Genomic DNA, 19962 nt, shown 5'->3' with positions numbered 1-19962 from the left:
CTAGTACGTCACCGTGTCAAAGTTGACATTTCAAAGTTGACGCGTCGAGTCAGATATGAGCTCGGCTGACGCTCTGCATTGCGAGTGCGAGAGTAGAAGAACTATGAGACCAAAAATTACGCCCAAGGGTGCCAATTCATTTCTTTGATTTTTTGCCAGTTTACAAAGTCGAAATCTGTAAGGGTAAGTTGATAAATCAATGCTATTCTATGCAGCGTTGTGATAAATATTTTACACAGCGAGAGATTTGCTTCGTTAGTGTGATCGTAAAATATTGATGTACATCGTTTTGAAGCAGTAACCGACGCGTTCCAAAAGTGTGAATGACAGAAACATGTTTACAAAGTAATCTATTTATCACGGCATGCAAACAATCATGTATCGTTTCTCTATTTGTACGTAATCAAAAACAACTAAATTTAAACTTAGGGTGCTTATTATTTTGTTTTGATTTGCTTATTTATTTCTTCTCAACTTCTCTTCGACTCCTGTCAAGATTGTGTCGAATTCGGTTGAGTGTAAAATGTGTGGAGGTAAAATAACGTAAACAAACAATGAAGGTGATAATGACATGAATTCAAAGATTGACGTTGTACATTTTCCCAAGTGTGTTAAAAATTATAAATGTCACGTGTGTTTATTATCCCTGTGTGAAAATGTAAATGTTCAAATATTAAAACTCGTATATATGAATTTGAAATGCTATACGATACCGTATAGTATACCATGTACCAGCTTCTAAATAATTAAAACCAGATGAGTTTGAAATAATCGTTTTTCGTTGTCAAATTTCTGTGGGCTTGAATTAAGTGAAGTCAAAAGGATAACATTAATACATAGAAACGTTTACAAAACGAAGTAGTAAACATGGTAAATATCTTTCCTCGTTTAAAAAAACAATTCACCAGATGGTAATTGTGTTTTTATGTATGCACAGAAGTGTTCTCGTAATTTGATATACATCTTGACACTGTCACTGGTCAGTTTTTATTGTTACTATACTAGTACACAAAGGGCTACATGGTCTTTTTTGTTACCATGCCCTTTGTTTATCTTCTATTGTTAAAATGATGTCAGTTAGTGGGCATCACTTTTTTGAACTTTGAAGACCAGGCCATTATTAACTGTGTCAGAGTGAGACATCAATATGAAGAAGTGTGTACAATCATTGAATTATTTGAGTTTCCCTTTTGGAAAAGAAAAAAGAAAAGGACATTTGGAGGAAAGGAATGAAAAGGAAAGTATGTTTTTGTCTGAGTATAGTTTATGTGTGTATAATAGCATAGATGTATGGGTTTCACTGCAGATTTCAGTAGATTAGTGAAATAGTACAGTAAGCTTGTGTGTATGTATATAGTCATTGTCAAAAATACCACACCCAATGTATGATAATATATCTGTCAACAATTAACTGCTACTGACCAAAAAGTTGTGAATTCCAGTTCTTTCAATGGAATACAAATATATCATTATGTCCTTATTACTAAACAAGCTTAGTTTATGATTTGTTTGATCTTATTTAATCTAGAAGGAAACTATCATTTTAAATGCCATATTATTTTATATATTTACATGAACAGATTATCAACATGAAAGGATATAAAATTATTCTTATTTCTTGAGCAACACAATAATTGTGGTGAGCTGTAAAAGATCCATATAACAATTAAATCACATGTTGACTCCCAAAACCATCATTATTTCATTTAAACACAATAAATAATTGCAATGATTAATAATTCAAAGACTCTGTCTTGTTCAATTACTTTAGTATAAAATTTCAATTGGAGAATACATGTGCACAAGATTTTTTGTAGTACATGTATGTGTTTATATTTTACTTGAGTTTAATTGATATTGTTCACAAACATTATGTTTGAACTCTTTTTAAATAGTAGCTATTTTAAAATTTTTTAAATTGCTGCATTAATGAAATTCTCTCAATTTTTGGGAATACTGCTTAACATTGGTAATTTGAAAGAAAGACATAATCTTGAAGTATGCTTGTAAGGAAATATAATTAATTGAAAAAAAGTAAGTTTTTAGCAACATGTATAATTTTCAGGTACCTGGCTGTAGAACCCTGTTTCTCCAGGTAACAAAAGTCAGAAGACAACACACATATAGCAAATGTCAAGTGAACAAATTATAGCTACAAATATTAATAACACCACCTACCAATGCCATTGTATTAAATTTTATGCAAGATATTAGAATGATTGAATGTTGCTATAGCAACATACCTGCCAATTTGCCATAACAATACACCTGTCTAAAGAGGCAATGACTGCATGTAAGTTGGAGAACAGATGTGATTTTTAATTCAATATTAGTCATGCAATACTAGACTTATCCTCAACCAGATTTACAAATTACAAAGAAATTACAAAACATGTTCACTGTAATCTATCAAATGGTACTACAATGACCCAGATTTATATTTTTCTGGATAGGCAGTGGTAAAATGAACTAACAGTTAATGATTTTCACTTGTTTTCACTTTCATATTTACCTTGAGTTAAGGATAAGCTGTTTTATTGATTGTATTTGATAATATATAGCTACATTATGTAAATGCATGACTTATAATTAAGAGTTGACATAAAGGTTGAAACATGTATTAATTTTCTGTTCAAACAAAAAATCTGTCATTGTGCATTGTACCATTGCTTTCAAGGGGCTTGGTAGTTTTACAAAGATGGCTAAGGGTATTTCATTTCCTGCAATTTCAGTACAGAATGTATAAAAGAAAGGATGTCAGCAACATAAAAAAAAGTCAAATTGCCTAACTATGTTTGAATCACCTCTCCAAATTTAATCAGGTATTTTTAAAACCTCAGTGTTTTAGCATATATGTAAATTATTTGTAGTGTTCAACATTTGTTCATGTTTACTATGCCTCACAAGACAAAAAGACAGACAGGAAAGTAGAGGAGTCTGTAGTAAGAAGTAACAATAGACTGACTGGTAGGTGTCCTGAGGGCATGATGACAACAAAAAGACTAGGCAGTCTTACAACTGTTGATGAGTGAATGCCTGTAATGTGATCTCCCAGTGTCACATCATTATAATATATCTGAATGTCTGAATTTATCACAATACCTGTACAGTTCTCATTTCCCTTAGAATAGACAAAATTATCTCATGATTACCAATACAGATGTAATAGCATAGAATAGAAATGAAGCAATTATCAACACTGATATAGTAAAGGCTGGCAGAATGGCATAGAATAGAAATAAAGCAATTATCAACACTGATATAATAAAGGCTGGCAGAATGGCATAGAATAGAAATGAAGCAATTATCAACACTGATGTAATAAAGGCTGGCAGAATAGCATAGAATAGAAATGAAGTAATTATCAACACTGATGTAATAAAGGCTGGCAGAATAGCATAGAATAGAAATGAAGCAATTATCAACACTGATGTAATAAAGGCTGGCAGAATAGCATAGAATAGAAATGAAGCAATTATCAACACTGATGTAATAAAGGCTGGCATAATGCATAGAATAGAAATGAAGCAATTATCAACACTGATGTAATAAAGGCTGGCATAATGCATAGAATAGAAATGAAGCAATTATGAACACTGATGTAATAAAGGCTGGCAGAATAGCTTAGAATAGAAATGAAGTAATTATCAACACTGATGTAATAAAGGCTGGTAAAATAGCATAGAATAGAAATGAAGCAATTATGAACACTGATGTAATAAAGGCTGGCAGAATAGCTTAGAATAGAAATGAAGCAATTATCAACACTGATGTAATAAAGGCTGGCATAATGCATAGAATAGAAATGAAGCAATTATCAACACTGATGTAATAAAGGCTGGCATAATAGCTTAGAATAGAAATGAAGCAATTATCAACACTGATGTAATAAAGGCTGGCAGAATAGCATAGAATAGAAATGAAGCAATTATCAACACTGATGTAATAAAGGCTGGTAGAATAGCATAGAATAGAAATGAAGCAATTATCAACACTGATGTAATAAAGGCTGGCATAATGCATAGAATAGAAATGAAGCAATTATCAACACTGATGTAATAAAGGCTGGCAGAATAGCATAGAATAGAAATGAAGCAATTATCAACACTGATGTAATAAAGGCTGGCATAATGCATAGAATAGAAATGAAGTAATTATCAACACTGATGTAATAAAGGCTGGTAGAATAGCATAGAATAGAAATGAAGCAATTATCAACACTGATGTAATAAAGGCTGGTAGAATAGCATAGAATAGAAATGAAGCAATTATCAACACTGATGTAATAAAGGCTGGCATAATAGCATAGAATAGAAATGAAGTAATTATCAACACTGATGTAATAAAGGCTGGCATAATAGCATAGAATAGAAATGAAGTAATTATCAACACTGATGTAATAAAGGCTGGTAGAATAGCAAAATAAAAATGAAGCAGTACTTAGTGTAGTGACTCATTTTGACCCTGCCAAACAACGCAGGATTTCCCCGGGTACTTCGGTTTCCTCCTGTTTCTTCAACAATAGGGTACTAGGGTGCTGCTCTTGTGGTGACCATTCGACAAATTTCTGAATTTATTTGGATGAATAAAGATTATTATATAATATTATTTAATTATTATTATTATTATTATTATTATTATTATTATTATTATTATTATTATTATTATTATTATTATTATTATTACTTATTGATGTTACCTTGTTTAATGTTGTATTTAGTTGTGGGGCATAGTGTGTATGAAATGTTAACCTGTTTGTCATTTTGTTGCAAGGAGAAAACCATATAAGAACAAACCAAAGGTCGTCTCTCAGACACATATCTGAATAAACTTATGTGGAGATGAGTGAAATGATAACATAAGATTTCTGACTTTGTTTACAGTATTATGATGTAAAATAGTTGGAGTAATGTCAGGTTTTTGTGTACAAGCCAATTGAGTCACTAGGCAATTTGACCCTTTGATAAGAGTTGCTAGGTAACACAATGCTAGCATGTCCAGTCAAGTTTCCCACAGCACAAATCGTGTTTGTGTTACCCATCTCGCATACCAATTTACCGTTACTCCAGGTTTGTGGTATTCACAGCTTTTCAATTAATACTAGGAGTTGAAAAGATCCAGCATTTACTTTCTTCCACTGAGACATTGTAGGGTTAGATTTCATAAATTGAAAGTGGCAAAATTTATTTTGAGGTCAGTTGAGTTCTAAATCAATAAAAGTTGTTATCAGACTATTGAGGGGAGCTTCAGGTGTCTATATACATAACAATGCCAAGTAGTCAATGTGTGCAACCAGTCATTGTAATATGAATACACTAGAAGTATACACACCTGTATGTATTACTGATTGTTGTACAAACCGGACAACTGCAGATATTTTACACTGACAGTTAAGTGGAGGAGTTGCTGTAATACCCTGGGTGTGTGACCCACCTAAACCAATAACTTTTGCATGGAATTTGTGTAGTATGGACTTGTGGAATTTGTACCCAGAGCAGGATGAAACATACGAGTTACATGTACTTGCTGGTCAGTATTTTGACTTGGTTTTTAAAAAAGAAAAAAAATACTGATTGCTTTTAAAGAGGTAGGGTTTTGCAGGTGAAGTTACCAACAGAAGGTGATTGTTTGACTGTTGTATTCATTATTAATATTTCTTAGTTTAATTGCAGCACTAAGCTATGTCCTCCGCTTATGTGGAATTTACATGAATTATTTATCACCAACTGTCACTATGTTCATTCATACATACTGCAATTGTGGAATGCCCTTGTTACAACCACATTTCAGCTTTATTGCTGAAAATATAGGAGATCTTTGCTTAAAACTTATAATCTCTGTGTATTTATATCTGGACTTTAAATTTTACACATCTGTGAGGCGTTTCTTCAGTGTGTTTATCGGGTAGCAACAGAAAACAACCACTGTGGAGGTACTCCTGCCAGCAAAATTCAGTGTCATGTGTGTTGTGTAGTCCTTCAGGTGAGATGTGTAACTTGTTATAACTTGTTTACTCTATATCGGTATGAAGTCAACACAAGACTGAAATCCATTGTTTTCACTGTTTCTTGCTCTGTTGTGGACATTTTGTCTTTCTAAATTTGTGAATTTAATGGGCTGAAAATATTGGTGTAAGACAATTGAGAAATCAATGTGAAATATTGAACTGTTGTTCTAATGAGGTTTCTAACACTTTATCAAGTTTATGGCTACTGGCTGGGAATTGAGTAGTTTGAAACAAACCGCTAATTTCTACAAGGTAAAAGAGATCAGTTGTTACATGTTTGTCAAATTTATTATGTATCAGATAGTTACTAAGCAGTTCTATACTGTGGTCTGATAGTTGTAATGTCAACATTAATATGTGTAGTCACAAATTCTCACAGTTGCTTTACTTATGACAGTTGTGCTATGATTTCTAACTGGCTTCTGAGAACAGTGTAACTGTTTCATCACAAATTAAGGATAATACAACATTTGTACATTTTTTAAATGTTTGGACAATTTTAACACCATGATTCACAGGCTCGTAAAGTATCAAGTGTCCAACTTTGGTGAGTACAAAAATTAGCATGCTTACATGTACGTGATACATATGATTGTTGTAAACCAAGTAAATTGCTTTTTTGTTACAAAACAAAGACATGGTAGATTAACTTTCTTGTTGTCTGCAAACTTTACTCAGGTCATCAAATCTTGTTTTTCTATGCAAGTGTTTCCTATTTTCTTCATTTCTACAATATTTTCATCCACACTTTAAATCTTAGTTACCTAGGAAAAGTTTGTAAAGTGTACACTTTGTTTTGTAAAGTTACAGGTTCCCAAGTTATGTCACTGGAGTGAACACATTTACATTTCATGAAAGCGTCTGTGAATTTTAAGTACGGTAGTGTCTGCAATTTGAACAATGATCAAACGTAATAGGCAATGAAAAATTTGTAGCTGTACAATTTAATAATTTTATGAAGTATTTTTTGTTTTACAAATGTACTAAGAACAAGTACAACACAAGTAAAAGGTATGTTACATGGTTTTGGGGTTTTATTAGATGTTAGAAATCTTTAAATTGGAAATGCTAAGGCCATGTTAGTAAAGTTGTTTGAATTCTAGATGCAGTCACTGTGGTATCCATGCTGTTGTTAGGGTCAACAAATCATCACTAAGGTAGTTTTCATAAATCATATAAGGGGTTGATCATTTTACATCTTCTGATTTACTCAAATTCTCTGCAGAAGAATGTTTAGAATGTTGTAGGAGAAACTTGAAATTTAGATTAAATGTTATATCAATATTTAATTTAAAATATTCAAAATTTAAATTGATATCGGATATGATAAGTAATTCTAGCTGACCTTTGACACAGGGTCATGACCGACAGTGCTAACTTGTATTGCAGGTTCAATATAATGCCCAATACATTTTTTATTGACTCTTGATACTCAACATTGGTATTATAGTTGGAATGCAGGCAGATGTTTGACACTACCGGGGGGTTCCCCAGTAATTTTACCGGGGTTCCCAAACAAAATTACGAAAGATTGTATGGGAAACTATGCAACTTTTACCCCATTTGGAATCAGATTCCTCTTTTTTGGTTCTCCTATCTCAGCAAAAAACATAGAAAAAACAGAAAAAGCAGTTATCACTGTGATTTATGTAAGTTATACCATGTCATTATTTCAAATTTTGAAAGAAAAAGAAAAAATAACCATTCAAGGAATGGAGAAATTATTAATTAAATATGCCAGCATTTCACATATTTACAACTTTTGGTAGATGTATTCAATTGTATTTTTACATGTATCGTAGGTAACTTTTCGCCCTTTGCAAATTGTTATATATTTACATTCAATTTCATCAAATCAAATTTTATCAGATCTAGATTATTGTGAAGATATTTCAAAATATGTTTGTTGCAAATTCACAGAATCAAAACCATTCTTGGAATTTTCATTTGATAATATGAACCCTGAGTTATGAACCTATAGCGTATTGTAAATTCTTATGTTTGTGTAGTTGTTCAATTAATTAATCAATCAATCAATTAATCGATCAATCAGAACAATTTGTATAGCGCCAAAATCCAATACACAACGTAATGTTCTATGGTGCTGGACAGGAACAATAGTAAATCAATGTAAAAAGTTAGAGAAAGCTCTCGCAAACAGATATGTTTTGCTTGATGTCCTTCTTGAATTTATCAACAGTTGATGAAAAACGAACAAAAAAGAAGTCAGATCAATTCAAGTCAAAGAAAATCATATGTAATCAAATTATATTTAGATCAAATTGAATTGAATGCATAGTTTACTACTGAACAAAACTGAACTTTTCCAACACTACTACACTTTCAATATGCTCATATGCACTGTGATATTCAGAAATTAAATATACCAACATATACCAATCATCACAGCTGATTTTACTATGATATACAAATGTACATTGTATAATGTATGTAGTATATGATGAATATACCAACATATATCAATCATCACAGCTGATTTTACTATGATATACAAATGTACATTGTATACTGTATGTAGTATATGATGAATATACCAAACATATATCATTCATCACAGCTGATTTTACTATGATATACAAATGTACATTGTATACTGTATGTAGTATATGATGAATATACCAACATATATCATTCATCACAGCTGATTTTACTATGATATACAAATGTACATTGTATACTGTATGTAGTATATGATGAATATACCAAACATATATCATTCATCACAGCTGATTTTACTATGATATACAAATGTACATTGTATACTGTATGTAGTATATGATGAATATACCAACATATATCATTCATCACAGCTGATTTTGAATACATGTATAATTGGTTTATATAGCCTCACTTTCACTCCTAGTTGACAGCTGTGCTTCACTCAATATGCTGGTTTGTACAATACATTTTATCAACTTCATTAATTAATTGTTATCTATTCATATTTTTGATTCATATACAAATTACTTGTATTGTAATACAGTCACATCACATGCGCTGGTATTTTTAATCAAATAAAAATAACATATTACTATTAGACAAAGGACCATTTGTATCTAGCTACTCATATGTGTAATTCTGGTTTTTGCTGCTGTTAGAGACATTGGCCAGATAATTTCTTCTAAAAATACTGCTAGGATTTCTGTAAAATCATGAGTGGTACTGCAGTGTATAGATTTAGAGCTGCTGAAAGTAACACGAGGCAAAGAGTTGTGCATTCACCTCGTAAATATCCAGTTCTTCCGGGTTGTACATGTATGGTTAACAAAGGTATAGTATAAATGGAGGCTGGGTTCAATCTTTTGACTTGTATATTATGTGTTTCAGTTATTGTGAACAGAGATGGGTTATGGAAGACAACATTGTAGTGATTTCTCACAGATTATAAGTAGTGAATGACAATGCAGATTTATCTACAAGGAATTTAATTATTTGTGTTTCATGCGATACAGAATTTATAAATAAGTAAATAAACAATTTACTTATATAATGGATAATAATATTTGATGACATTAGGAATATGATAGAACCCTATGACATGTGAGGGCAAGTGTGGCATAGGGTATTTGCATGAGTGCTTGCAGTTTTCTCTGTGCCCGTGAAAGTGCAGCAGAAAACACTGCAAGCACGAGTGTAAGCTGCACAGGTACACTTGCTTTCAATGTTCATAGTAAACAAAATTCATGTGTAGTGTACATGTACATGTATATATTAACAAAGTAAAGAAAATATTGTGGTAAAGAAGCAAACAAACAAAAAGCAATGTGGGAAATGATGAAACAGATATTAAAATGGTACATATTTTAAGATATTGTTAATTGTAAGAATGATAAATTGATAGTTTGGTTTATCTAGTGTTACTTAATATGTAACAAAAATTTCATGATCAGTATCGCCTCTCCTAAATATGTATGAACGAAAACAGTCAAATGTCCCTGTAGTAGAATATCAACTCACATCCCCAGGTATATACAAGTGCATTGTTTCTCTGTTTCTCTTTGTTGTTGGATACACTGGTAACCAAAATACTATGATTTCAATATTTTATGTGCATTTCTTGTTTCCCATGTATGTATATACTGTATGAGCTTTTACACCATTGTTTTCATAGATGTCTATGTGGCATAATATACTGTAGTATGTTTCAGAGCTTTTACACCATTGCTTTCATAGATGTCTATGTGGCATAATATACTATAGTATGTTTCAGAGCTTTTACACCATTGTTTTCATAGATGTCTATGTGGCATAATATACTATAATATGTTTCAAAGCTTTTACACCATTGCTTTCATAGATGTCTATGTGGCATAATAATATACTTTTATTTAAACCGTTGTTTTCATAGATGTCTATGTGACATATAACTTGGCTTCTTCATCTTTTAATACCTGAAGTGTTTTGTTATGAAGTGCAGTTAATGTATTTTCAATATTCTAATCTCTATGACAGGCAATGATGAACAGAAAAGTTAGAATTCTTGTCTTTTTTGAATTATCATCCAAAACAAATTTACATATTTAGTAATGTTTCAACAGTACATATATACATGTAGTTAGGGTTAAGGTTAGGGTTAGGGAGTTTTCTAAGCCAGTAACTACATGTACATCTTTTAATGTTTTCTATTACAGGCAGCAGTTGTAGTAGTCCAGCACATGATCCAAAAACCAGTACACCAAAACATCTGTCACCAACACTGATCAGTACTACAACATCAATACAAACAATGACATCATATTCATCACCTGTAGTTAGTATGCATCCTGCATCACCAGGAGTCAGTCGTCGTGGATACCATACCACACCTAGTCCAGTCAGACATACCACTAATAGTGCATTATCACATAGGACTGGAGTTAGTCCTACTAGAGGAAGGTCAGCAGAGAGTCCTACCAGAGTATACCATAGCTCACCACCTAGACAAGTAAGTAATCCATCCAGTCTATCAATAATACAAATATTTTCAACCCCATTTTGTCACTTGGTATAGGGAAAGAATGAAGATACAACTATGGTGACATGTCATTTTTAGCACAACTGAAGTGATATGTGATAAGGTTTGGTAGTGCTATAGGTATGGTGAGGTGTGTGTGTGTGTGTGTGTGTGTGTGTGTGTGTGTGTGTGTGTGTGTGTGTGTGTGTGTGTGTGTGTGTGTGTGTGACACAATTGGCCCTAGAAACCATGATCACGGCCTTAGCAGCAACCAAATGCCAGAGTATTTTGGTCAGATAATGTCATCTGGTAGGCAAGTGAGTAACCATTCAAAAAATGTATGCAAATATCTCTAGCAATCATGACAACGCCCTTAGCAACAGCCAAACAGTGGTGTGTTTCACAAAGATAACAGGGGATCTTAGATAAGTGAACAAACATTCAAAAAGTATGCAAATATGCCTAGCAACAAGACCACACCCATAGCAACAGCCAAATGATCACACATATATTGCAAAAATAACAACAGGGATTACTAGACAAGTGAATAAACATTCAAAAAATGTATACAATATACCTAGCAATGAGACCAAGCCCATAGCATCAGTCAAATGATCGCATATATTGCAAATATAACAACAGGGCTAGATAGGCAACTGGATAATCATTCAGCAAATGAACACCTACACCTAGCATGGACCAGCATGTGATTGTGGGTATTACACATTTTTAAAAACCGTACAGTTCTGCTACCATGCCAGTGGTGCTATTTTTTCGTAAATATAACTATTTTTGGCATTCCTATATTAATATTTCAAATGGATTTGGAACAGCTTTGACAAAACTGAGAGAAATGTTTAGTTTTAAATTGAAAGTCATCGTACTAGTAGTTGAAATTAATTGAAATCATTTATTTGTATTTTTTTTTGGCAGAACTACATGTCTGAATTAGAGGCGGCTACAATTCAGAAACAAAGAAGAGAACTACAGTTGTTGATAGGAGAATTACAAGACAGAGATAGAGAACTGAATGATATGGTACATGCACACCATAAACAATTATTAGCCTGGGATGAAGACAGGCAAAGAGTATTAATATTGGAACAAAAATGTTCAAGATATGAAGGTCAGTTTTCATCATGGTATGGTGTAGTGCAAAGAAAATACAGGTCATAGACGGGGGAAATCATACAAATCTAATTGTGACAATTCTCAACAAACAAACACACAAACAAACAAACAAACAAACAACCAACCAACCAACCAAACAAACAAACTAAAGAATGCATATCGACAACTAAGATTTCATTGTTAAAATGAGGACCATAATAGGTGAAATAGGGGCATACCATCATTGTTGAAATTTAATACATACCATCATTGTTGAAATTTAATACATACCATCATTGTTGAAATGAGGACCATCATCGGTGAAATAAGGGTATACTATCATTGTTGAAATGAGGACCGTCATTGTTGAAGTTATTTAGGACATACCATCATTGTTGAAATGGGGACCATCATTGGTGCAATGAGGACATACCATCATTGGTGCAATGAGGACATACCATCATTGGTGCAATGAGGACATACCATCATTGGTGCAATGAGGACATACCATCATTGGTGCAATGAGGACATACCATCATTGGTGCAATGAGGACATACCATCATTGGTGCAATGAGGACATACCATCATTGGTGCAATGAGGAAATACCATCATTGTTGAAATGGGGACCCAAAAGTGTATATTGGAATAATAATACATAGAAATAATGATATCCAGTGACCGTAATGAAATAGACGTAGTAGCCCCTCTTTGTTTGTATTCCGCATTCTTTTGATTATCTTTGGATCAGGTTTGAATGACATTGACAATAATGTTTTAGAATAAGGACTTATTTGAATTTCATTGCCTTTTATTATGGATACAGAAATGAGTTATATACAATATACATTTATAAATATGATCTTGTTCAATTTACAGCTGAATTACATGGTAAGAATGATCAAATTAAACAGTTAACTGGTAGCCTCAAAGTGATTGAAACACAAGAACAGTCGAAGACATGTGCCTTAGAATCCACACAGAAGCAACTAGAACAGTTATCAGAGAAAGCCAGTTCTTCATGTATGCATCTACAAGATGTAGAGGTGAGTCATTTCTTAGTTGTATGAAGTGTAATTGTTCTCCAAGACATTGAAAGCTTGTGATATTTATCTGCTGGAAGCTAACTTACTTGAGCATCATTTACAGTAATTAAGAGAAATTGCCCATACTTTTATGTCAAGACAGTGGTGAAAAAGAATGATCAGATTCCATAGCAACGTATATATATGACAAAAACAAGATTGTTGGTACAGTTGAATTTGAGTATTGTACCTTTGAAATTCAGTGCCACACTTTTGTAGACTCTTTGATTTGAAAAATTACTGTTGTATTCTTTGATGAAAACTGTGACCAATGATGGTAACATATTACACTTATTCTACTTATACAGGAGAGAAACAGGTCTTTGAATTCAACAATCCGAGAACTTTCTTCTCAATTAGGGCAACAAGAAGCTAGAGAACAGGAGCTGATAACTATGTTAAAACTCAAGGTAACATTCAAACCCTTCTGATCTGTAAAGTTAACAGTCTCAACCATTATGTCAAGTTGGTCAATCTAACTTTTTTTTGAAGGGAAAATAAATTTCTGTTCATGTTGAATATCTGTAGTGTAATTCTCAAAGTCAAGTGTAGCTACATTGTAACAATGTTACAGTTCTATGGAAAAAAATTGTTAGAGAAATTCGAAAGTCCTTTGATAGAATTTGAAAGAATTATTTGAAAACTATTTGAAAAAGTTTTTAACAAATTTTACTTTGTCATTTTCTACGTAGGATAAAGATCTGGTAGAGGCAACAAGGCATATAGTGGATACCACAACTAAGATCAAGAGACTTGATGCAGCATATAAGGTAAGTAGTGTGTTGCCATGGAAACTGATGAGGACTGTTACATAAAATACATTGTGAAAAAAGCTTGGGACAGAAATTTTGATTTGAGTTCAGGAAAATCTTCTAGGTAAAACGTCATAAGTAAAGGACATTATTCAGTGTAACTGTTTGTTAAGTTAAATCTGATGTCACAGTTACCAACTCTAAGAGTGACTGTTAAGTTATATCTTACTGTGATGTCATAGTTACCAACTCTAAGAGTGACTGTTAAGTTATATCTTACTGTGATGTCACAGTTACCAACTCTAAGAGTGACTGTTAAGTTATATCATACTGTGATGTCACAGTTACCAACTCTAAGAGTGTCTGTTAAGTTATATCTTACTGTGATGTCACAGTTACTAACTCTAAGAGTGACTGTTAAGTTATATCTTACTGTGATGTCACAGTTACCAACTCTAAGAGTGACTGTTAAGTTATATCTTACTGTGGTGTTAATATAAGCTCCCATTTCACTTTGTCAGAATATTAGTAGTTTCGGCATTTGTAATTATATTTATTGCTATGCATGTACACTTTAGAACAGGTATACAGAAACCCTTTTCGAAAGTGAAACAGTTGCTTCCATACACCTCTTGTGATATTCATTGTATGTATTAGTTAGTTTATGAAATGTACTGTTTCTATTTCCTTTCAGGAAGTGAGACAGGTTGAACTTGATGGTAAAAAAGAGATTTCAGACTGGAAACAAAGACATGCAGATGCTAAATCTGAAGTGGAAAAAGTCAGAGGTAACTCATAAGCAATACTCAATTTCTAATCAGAACACACACTTTATGAATAGCGCCCTCTGTGGCAATTATTGATTTAATAATAATAATAATGATATTTATTTGTTAACACATGGGGAAACCCTACACGAGGTGTAGGGTCTGTGTGTTAACAAACACTTTCCATGTATAAAAAATACATCTCAAAGCACTGTATAACAGAAGTAAAAAAGAGCACAGTTAAAAATCACCAAAAAACAGAACCCAAAAATATGAGGAAAAAATGAACAGTACAATTTTAAAATGCTAAAAATCACAAAAAACATCATGCTGAAATACAAGCAGCTGCTTTTGCACAATATGAACTTTCTGACTTAAAAACAATTAAATTATTAGCACAACAGAGCTCTAGTGGCAGCCTATTCCACAACTGTGGAGCATAAATTGTGAAAGATCCGTATCCCTATAAAACATGGTATTACCAATTGGCTGGTGCAAACTGAGTGAACCCTCAGCAGTCGAATGAAGGGTGTGGCCAAGAGCACAAACATCTTAAAAACTCTTTAAAGTAAACTTGCGCCATATCATACGTTAACCTCAACATTTTGCTTATAAATCAGAAGCCAATGCAAACCTAGACAGTACTGGTTGAATATAATCTTATTCCTTAGTTTTTGACACAAGACTTGCTGTAGAATTTTGAATAAATCGTAATATCTTGACTTTTAGTTCAAAAGGCCAAAAAGTAAACTAATTTCCTTGTTCAGTGTGCTTTGCCAGCTCTATTGTGACAGCAATGTGATGATTCCAGAGATTCAGTTTAGAAATTCCAAATTATATCTCTCTCACAAAAGTTTTGTATCTTAAACAACTTATTGTGCTTTCCTTTTCAGGTGAATTAAATTCATCTACCAGCAACAATACTGAACAAGCCATACAACTCAGCAAAGCTCATGAAGAAATACAGTCTCTAAAGAAAGAACTCCATATTGCAGGTGAGTTTGACAGTAAACCACATTTGATGTACTTAATTACTGCCATGACAGTAATCTCTAGTGTGCAATGTATATTCAGTGATACCAAATGAATTCTAATAATAACATCCCACAATGTTTAAGTAGAATGACAGAATGAAAAGTTAGTCCAAGCAAGGTACAAGGTCAGTGCACATTTGTAGGAACCCAATTCAAGTTGACTCCAGATATTTTATGTTAAGTTTCAGTCTACTGAAAAAGACCTACATTGAATTATAATTTTTGTACACAGGTGAGAGGGAGAAAAGGAAAGACCAACTATTAGAACTACAGAGGTCACGGCAAGAGAGAGTAGATGCAGAACTCAACAACTTACGATTGTTGTATGAGAGACAACAGAAGGAGATTGCACTACTACAGTTAAATCTGGACAGTAAGGATGAACTAATGGCATTACAGGAGACAAGGCTTAGTGATACAGTGTAAGTTACAGCATTTTTGTTTAGTGTTTTATAACGTGTGATAGCCAGTCTACCTACTAGATCTGTGATTCCACTACTCTCATTTTATGTGGCCTATCTACATACCGGATCTGTGATTCCATTTTTCTCATTTTATGTAGCGAAGTTACAGATCCAGTGTGTAGACAGACAAGTTTAGAATAGTTGTTAGCCTGATAAAGAAGAGTGATTCCTAGAGTGATTCGTAGAGTGATTCGTAGAGTGATTCCTGAAGTGATTCCTAGAGTGATTCCTAGAGTGATTCCTAGAGTGATTCCTGTAGTGATTCCTAGAGTGATTCCTAGAGTGATTCCTAGAGTGATTCCTAGAGTGATTCCTGAAGTGATTCCTAGAGTGATTCCTAGAGTGATTCCTAGAGTGATTCCTGAAGTGATTCCTAGAGTGATTCCTAGTGTGATTCCTAGAGTGATTCCTGTAGTGATTCCCACATGTGATATACATGTACATTTGATCAGTTGTCACTCAATTTTGTTCAGTATAACAGGGTGATAATCTTCTGAAGTCAGAGTACTACTGCATTTATTGGCAGCAAAAATTAACATATGTAAAAGAGATTGAGAAAATCATTGCAACCACACATTACAAATATAGTGGAAGTCATCAACATTAAATGATAATCTATCAATATAAGTCTGCTTCAGTATCACAGAATGCATTTATTTATCCAAACATAAATGATATAATAGTATGTACCATATAACATTATAATGTTACATTATCAAAATATTTGGTGTTGCTATTTATTGACAGTGATGAACTGAACCGTAGTTTGACCTCCAGTCATAGTCTTTCACCAATCACATCATACCCAAGGACTATTTCACCACCCAAGGTAACCAAGATGTCACCTAAATCATCTGGTACATCCATCTCACCTAGTAGAAGATTATTTGATGCTTCTAACACTAGTATGGATCATGATCCACCAGCACAGGATGGTAGCAGTGGTAGTACTGATGAATTACTGAATATCACAGCTAATGATGTAAGTTTTAATTCCTAGTTAGCAGTGGTAGCTAGTTAACACTAGTATAACTGACAAGTTACTGAATATCACACCTAATGATGTAAGTTTTAATTCCTAGTTAGCAGTGGTAGCTAGTTAACACTAGTGTAACTGACAAGTTACTGAATATCACATCTAATGATGTAAGTTTTAATTCCTAGTTAGCAATGGTAGCTAGTTAACACTAGTATAACTGACAAGTTACTGAATATCACAGCTAATGATGTAAGTTTTAATTCCTAGTTAGCAGTGGTAGCTAGTTAACACTAGTATAACTGACAAGTTACTGAATATCACAGCTAATGATGTAAGTTTTAATTCCTAGTTAGCAGTGGTAGCTAGTTAACACTGGTATACCTGATGAATTACTGAATATCACAGCTAATGATGTAAGTTTTAATTCCTAGTTAGCAGTGGTAGCTAGTTAACACTGGTATACCTGATGAATTACTGAATATCACAGCTAATGCTAGTTAGCAGTGGACAGCTAATGGTGTTACTTTACATGTAAGTGCTAGTTAAGAGTTGTAGCTAGTTAACACTTGTAAGCAATGTATCATTCAGTCTACAACAATGTTGCTCATTAAATTGATGGTTTAATTATTCTTTTGTTATTGAAAAACTGTCTGAAGTAATATGTGAACCATCAGTTTTCTAGTTGTGTATTGCTTTTATTGAGATGTCGTAATTGTGCTATATGTATGTTATTTGTTCCAGCTAACTGATAATTCACCTACCAGTAAACTTCACAGATTATTGGCTGAATCAAGAGAAATGGTGAGAAATCTTGAACAAACCACATTACCTCCATACTGTTCAAGCAAGGTATGTTGAGTCCTTAAATGCATTCATCATATCGGTAAATCATAGCAATAAATAATTCGTTATCATAATCGGTAAATCATAGCAATAATCAGTTCTTTTTACAAAGTCAAGGGTTATGAGTAATATTTTACACTAAAACCTACATCAGACAGTTTGTCAAAATCTGTAATCTGCCAACCTTAAGAGGTATGGTGAAGTTATAGAATGTTTACTATATGTTATTAAATGTGCCCATTGCTTGCATGTTGTATGTTATCCCACTATTGCATAATTTAGTGAAAATGACATCAGAGTGCAGAATGAGAGCTTAATATGTATTCATTTATGGTTATTTACAAATATCCAAACTTAAAAGTGTGGTGAACAGTTGTTTACCAAGGTTTGTGAATTGTTTTAGTCAAGGTGCGCACCAGCATTCATCCTATCCTATTTACAATAGGTTATTGTCATGTACAACTATCCTATTTACAATAGGTTATTGTCATGTACAACTATCCCATTTACAATAGGTTATTGTCATGTACAACTATTCTATTTAAAACAGGTTATTGTCATGTACAACTATCCTATTTACAATAGGTTATTGTCATGTACAACTATCCTATTTACAATAGGTTATTGTCATGTACAACTATCCCATTTACAATAGGTTATTGTCATGTACAACTATCCTATTTAAAACAGGTTATTGTCATGTACAACTATCCTATTTACAATAGGTTATTGTCATGTACAACTACCCCATTTACAATAGGTTATTGTCATGTACAACTATCCTATTTAAAACAGGTTATTGTCATGTACAACTATCCTATTTACAATAGGTTATTGTCATGTACAACTATCCTATTTAAAACAGGTTATTGTCATGTACAACAATCCTATTTAAAACAAAGAAATACAGGTAGAGGTACTATATATTAATCATTGGAATTGTATATTTTTTATTTGCAGTCAATGAACCACACAGCATAGAGACTACATTCCAAGAATTGGTTCAGGGCCATTGTGAACAAAGAATGAACAGGAGCTATGACTTTATAATGGAGATGCTTTGTTTATGGTAACTTCAATGTAGTGATTTTAAAACTGTAAATGAAATTTAAGAATAATATTACTGTATATAAAAGTACATGTAAGAATGTATATGAAACTTTTATGGTTAATCAGTGGATAACCAAGTGTGAATTTAAAACTAAAAGTAATATACAAATTTGAAGGTGCCGAGTGAAAATTCACTCAATCTTACCAATATTTAAAATGTGTACTAAATATGTATCATATCTGTACATAACTTAGTTATCATGGTAATTCTAAGTGTATCTATTATCTGTTCTTCCATCTTTCATTTCAAATTGGTTTAAAACTAACTTCATTTTAATGAAAAAATTGCTATGTTTGAAAACAATTATGGTGCTTTGAAATTGAAATGTAATTTTATTAAGTTTAACGGATTGTATCGTATTGAAGGTACTAAAATGATCTTCAAATGGAATGTTTGTCTATTCAAGACATAACATCAAATTAATAATGGACAACACTGATCCTACTAGAAACAGTTTGCATTATTTAACCTAGGAATAAATTGTTTAGAATAATTTGTTTTCTGTTTTTTGTAAGTTACTTTGTTTATGTGAAAACATGTTTGCTGAAATATTTTGCCCTCAGGGTTTATATCTTCATAATTATTATCTTTGTATGTTATTTATACCAAAGGAAAAATATTTTAAAAATTTGAAATACAGCTTTTTGCTTTTTAATATGCAGCGCAAGTTTTTGTAATGTTTTTTTTTTCTTTAGAGTTCAGCTATTCATAGTATAAACAATATAATATTTCTTTTTTCAGAACATTTGCCTGGTAAGTTTGCAGGATATAATAATTTTCGGAACTGAGATTAGTGGACTGTTCCCAAACCAGTTAACTTACCCTCGCACTCAATTTCAGTTTCTTTGTTTTTACTG

The 19962-nt window shown here is 32.6% G+C and overlaps 1 protein-coding gene across 1 annotated transcript; it reads left to right on the top strand.

The window, feature by feature from the left end:
* Positions 1-48: 48 nt before the first annotated feature.
* LOC144449514 (coiled-coil domain-containing protein 62-like) lies at positions 49-19245 on the top strand. The gene is made up of 12 exons (XM_078140060.1): positions 49-183; positions 10660-10952; positions 11895-12087; positions 12950-13116; positions 13464-13565; positions 13848-13925; positions 14602-14695; positions 15568-15669; positions 15941-16130; positions 16920-17154; positions 17893-18000; positions 18955-19245. Exons 2-12 carry the CDS (start codon positions 10755-10757, stop codon positions 18973-18975), a joined length of 1488 nt encoding a protein of 495 aa, XP_077996186.1. The 5' UTR covers positions 49-183; positions 10660-10754; the 3' UTR covers positions 18976-19245.
* The last annotated feature ends 717 nt before the right edge of the window (positions 19246-19962 follow it).

This window comes from Glandiceps talaboti, chromosome 18, assembly GCF_964340395.1.
Source record: "Glandiceps talaboti chromosome 18, keGlaTala1.1, whole genome shotgun sequence".
NCBI lineage: Eukaryota > Metazoa > Hemichordata > Enteropneusta > Spengelidae > Glandiceps > Glandiceps talaboti.
Note: the sequence above shows the minus strand (reverse complement) of the source record. Positions and strands in the feature narration are given on the sequence as shown.

Excerpts from the sequence above, each read along its gene's own strand:
- LOC144449514 (XM_078140060.1), top strand. The coding sequence starts at position 10,755 with ATGACATCATATTCATCACCTGTAGTTAGTATGCATCCTGCATCACCA. Across the intron at positions 12,088-12,949 it reads AAAATGTTCAAGATATGAAG|CTGAATTACATGGTAAGAAT; the intron begins GTCAGTTTTCAT and ends TTCAATTTACAG. Across the intron at positions 17,155-17,892 it reads TGAATATCACAGCTAATGAT|CTAACTGATAATTCACCTAC; the intron begins GTAAGTTTTAAT and ends TATTTGTTCCAG.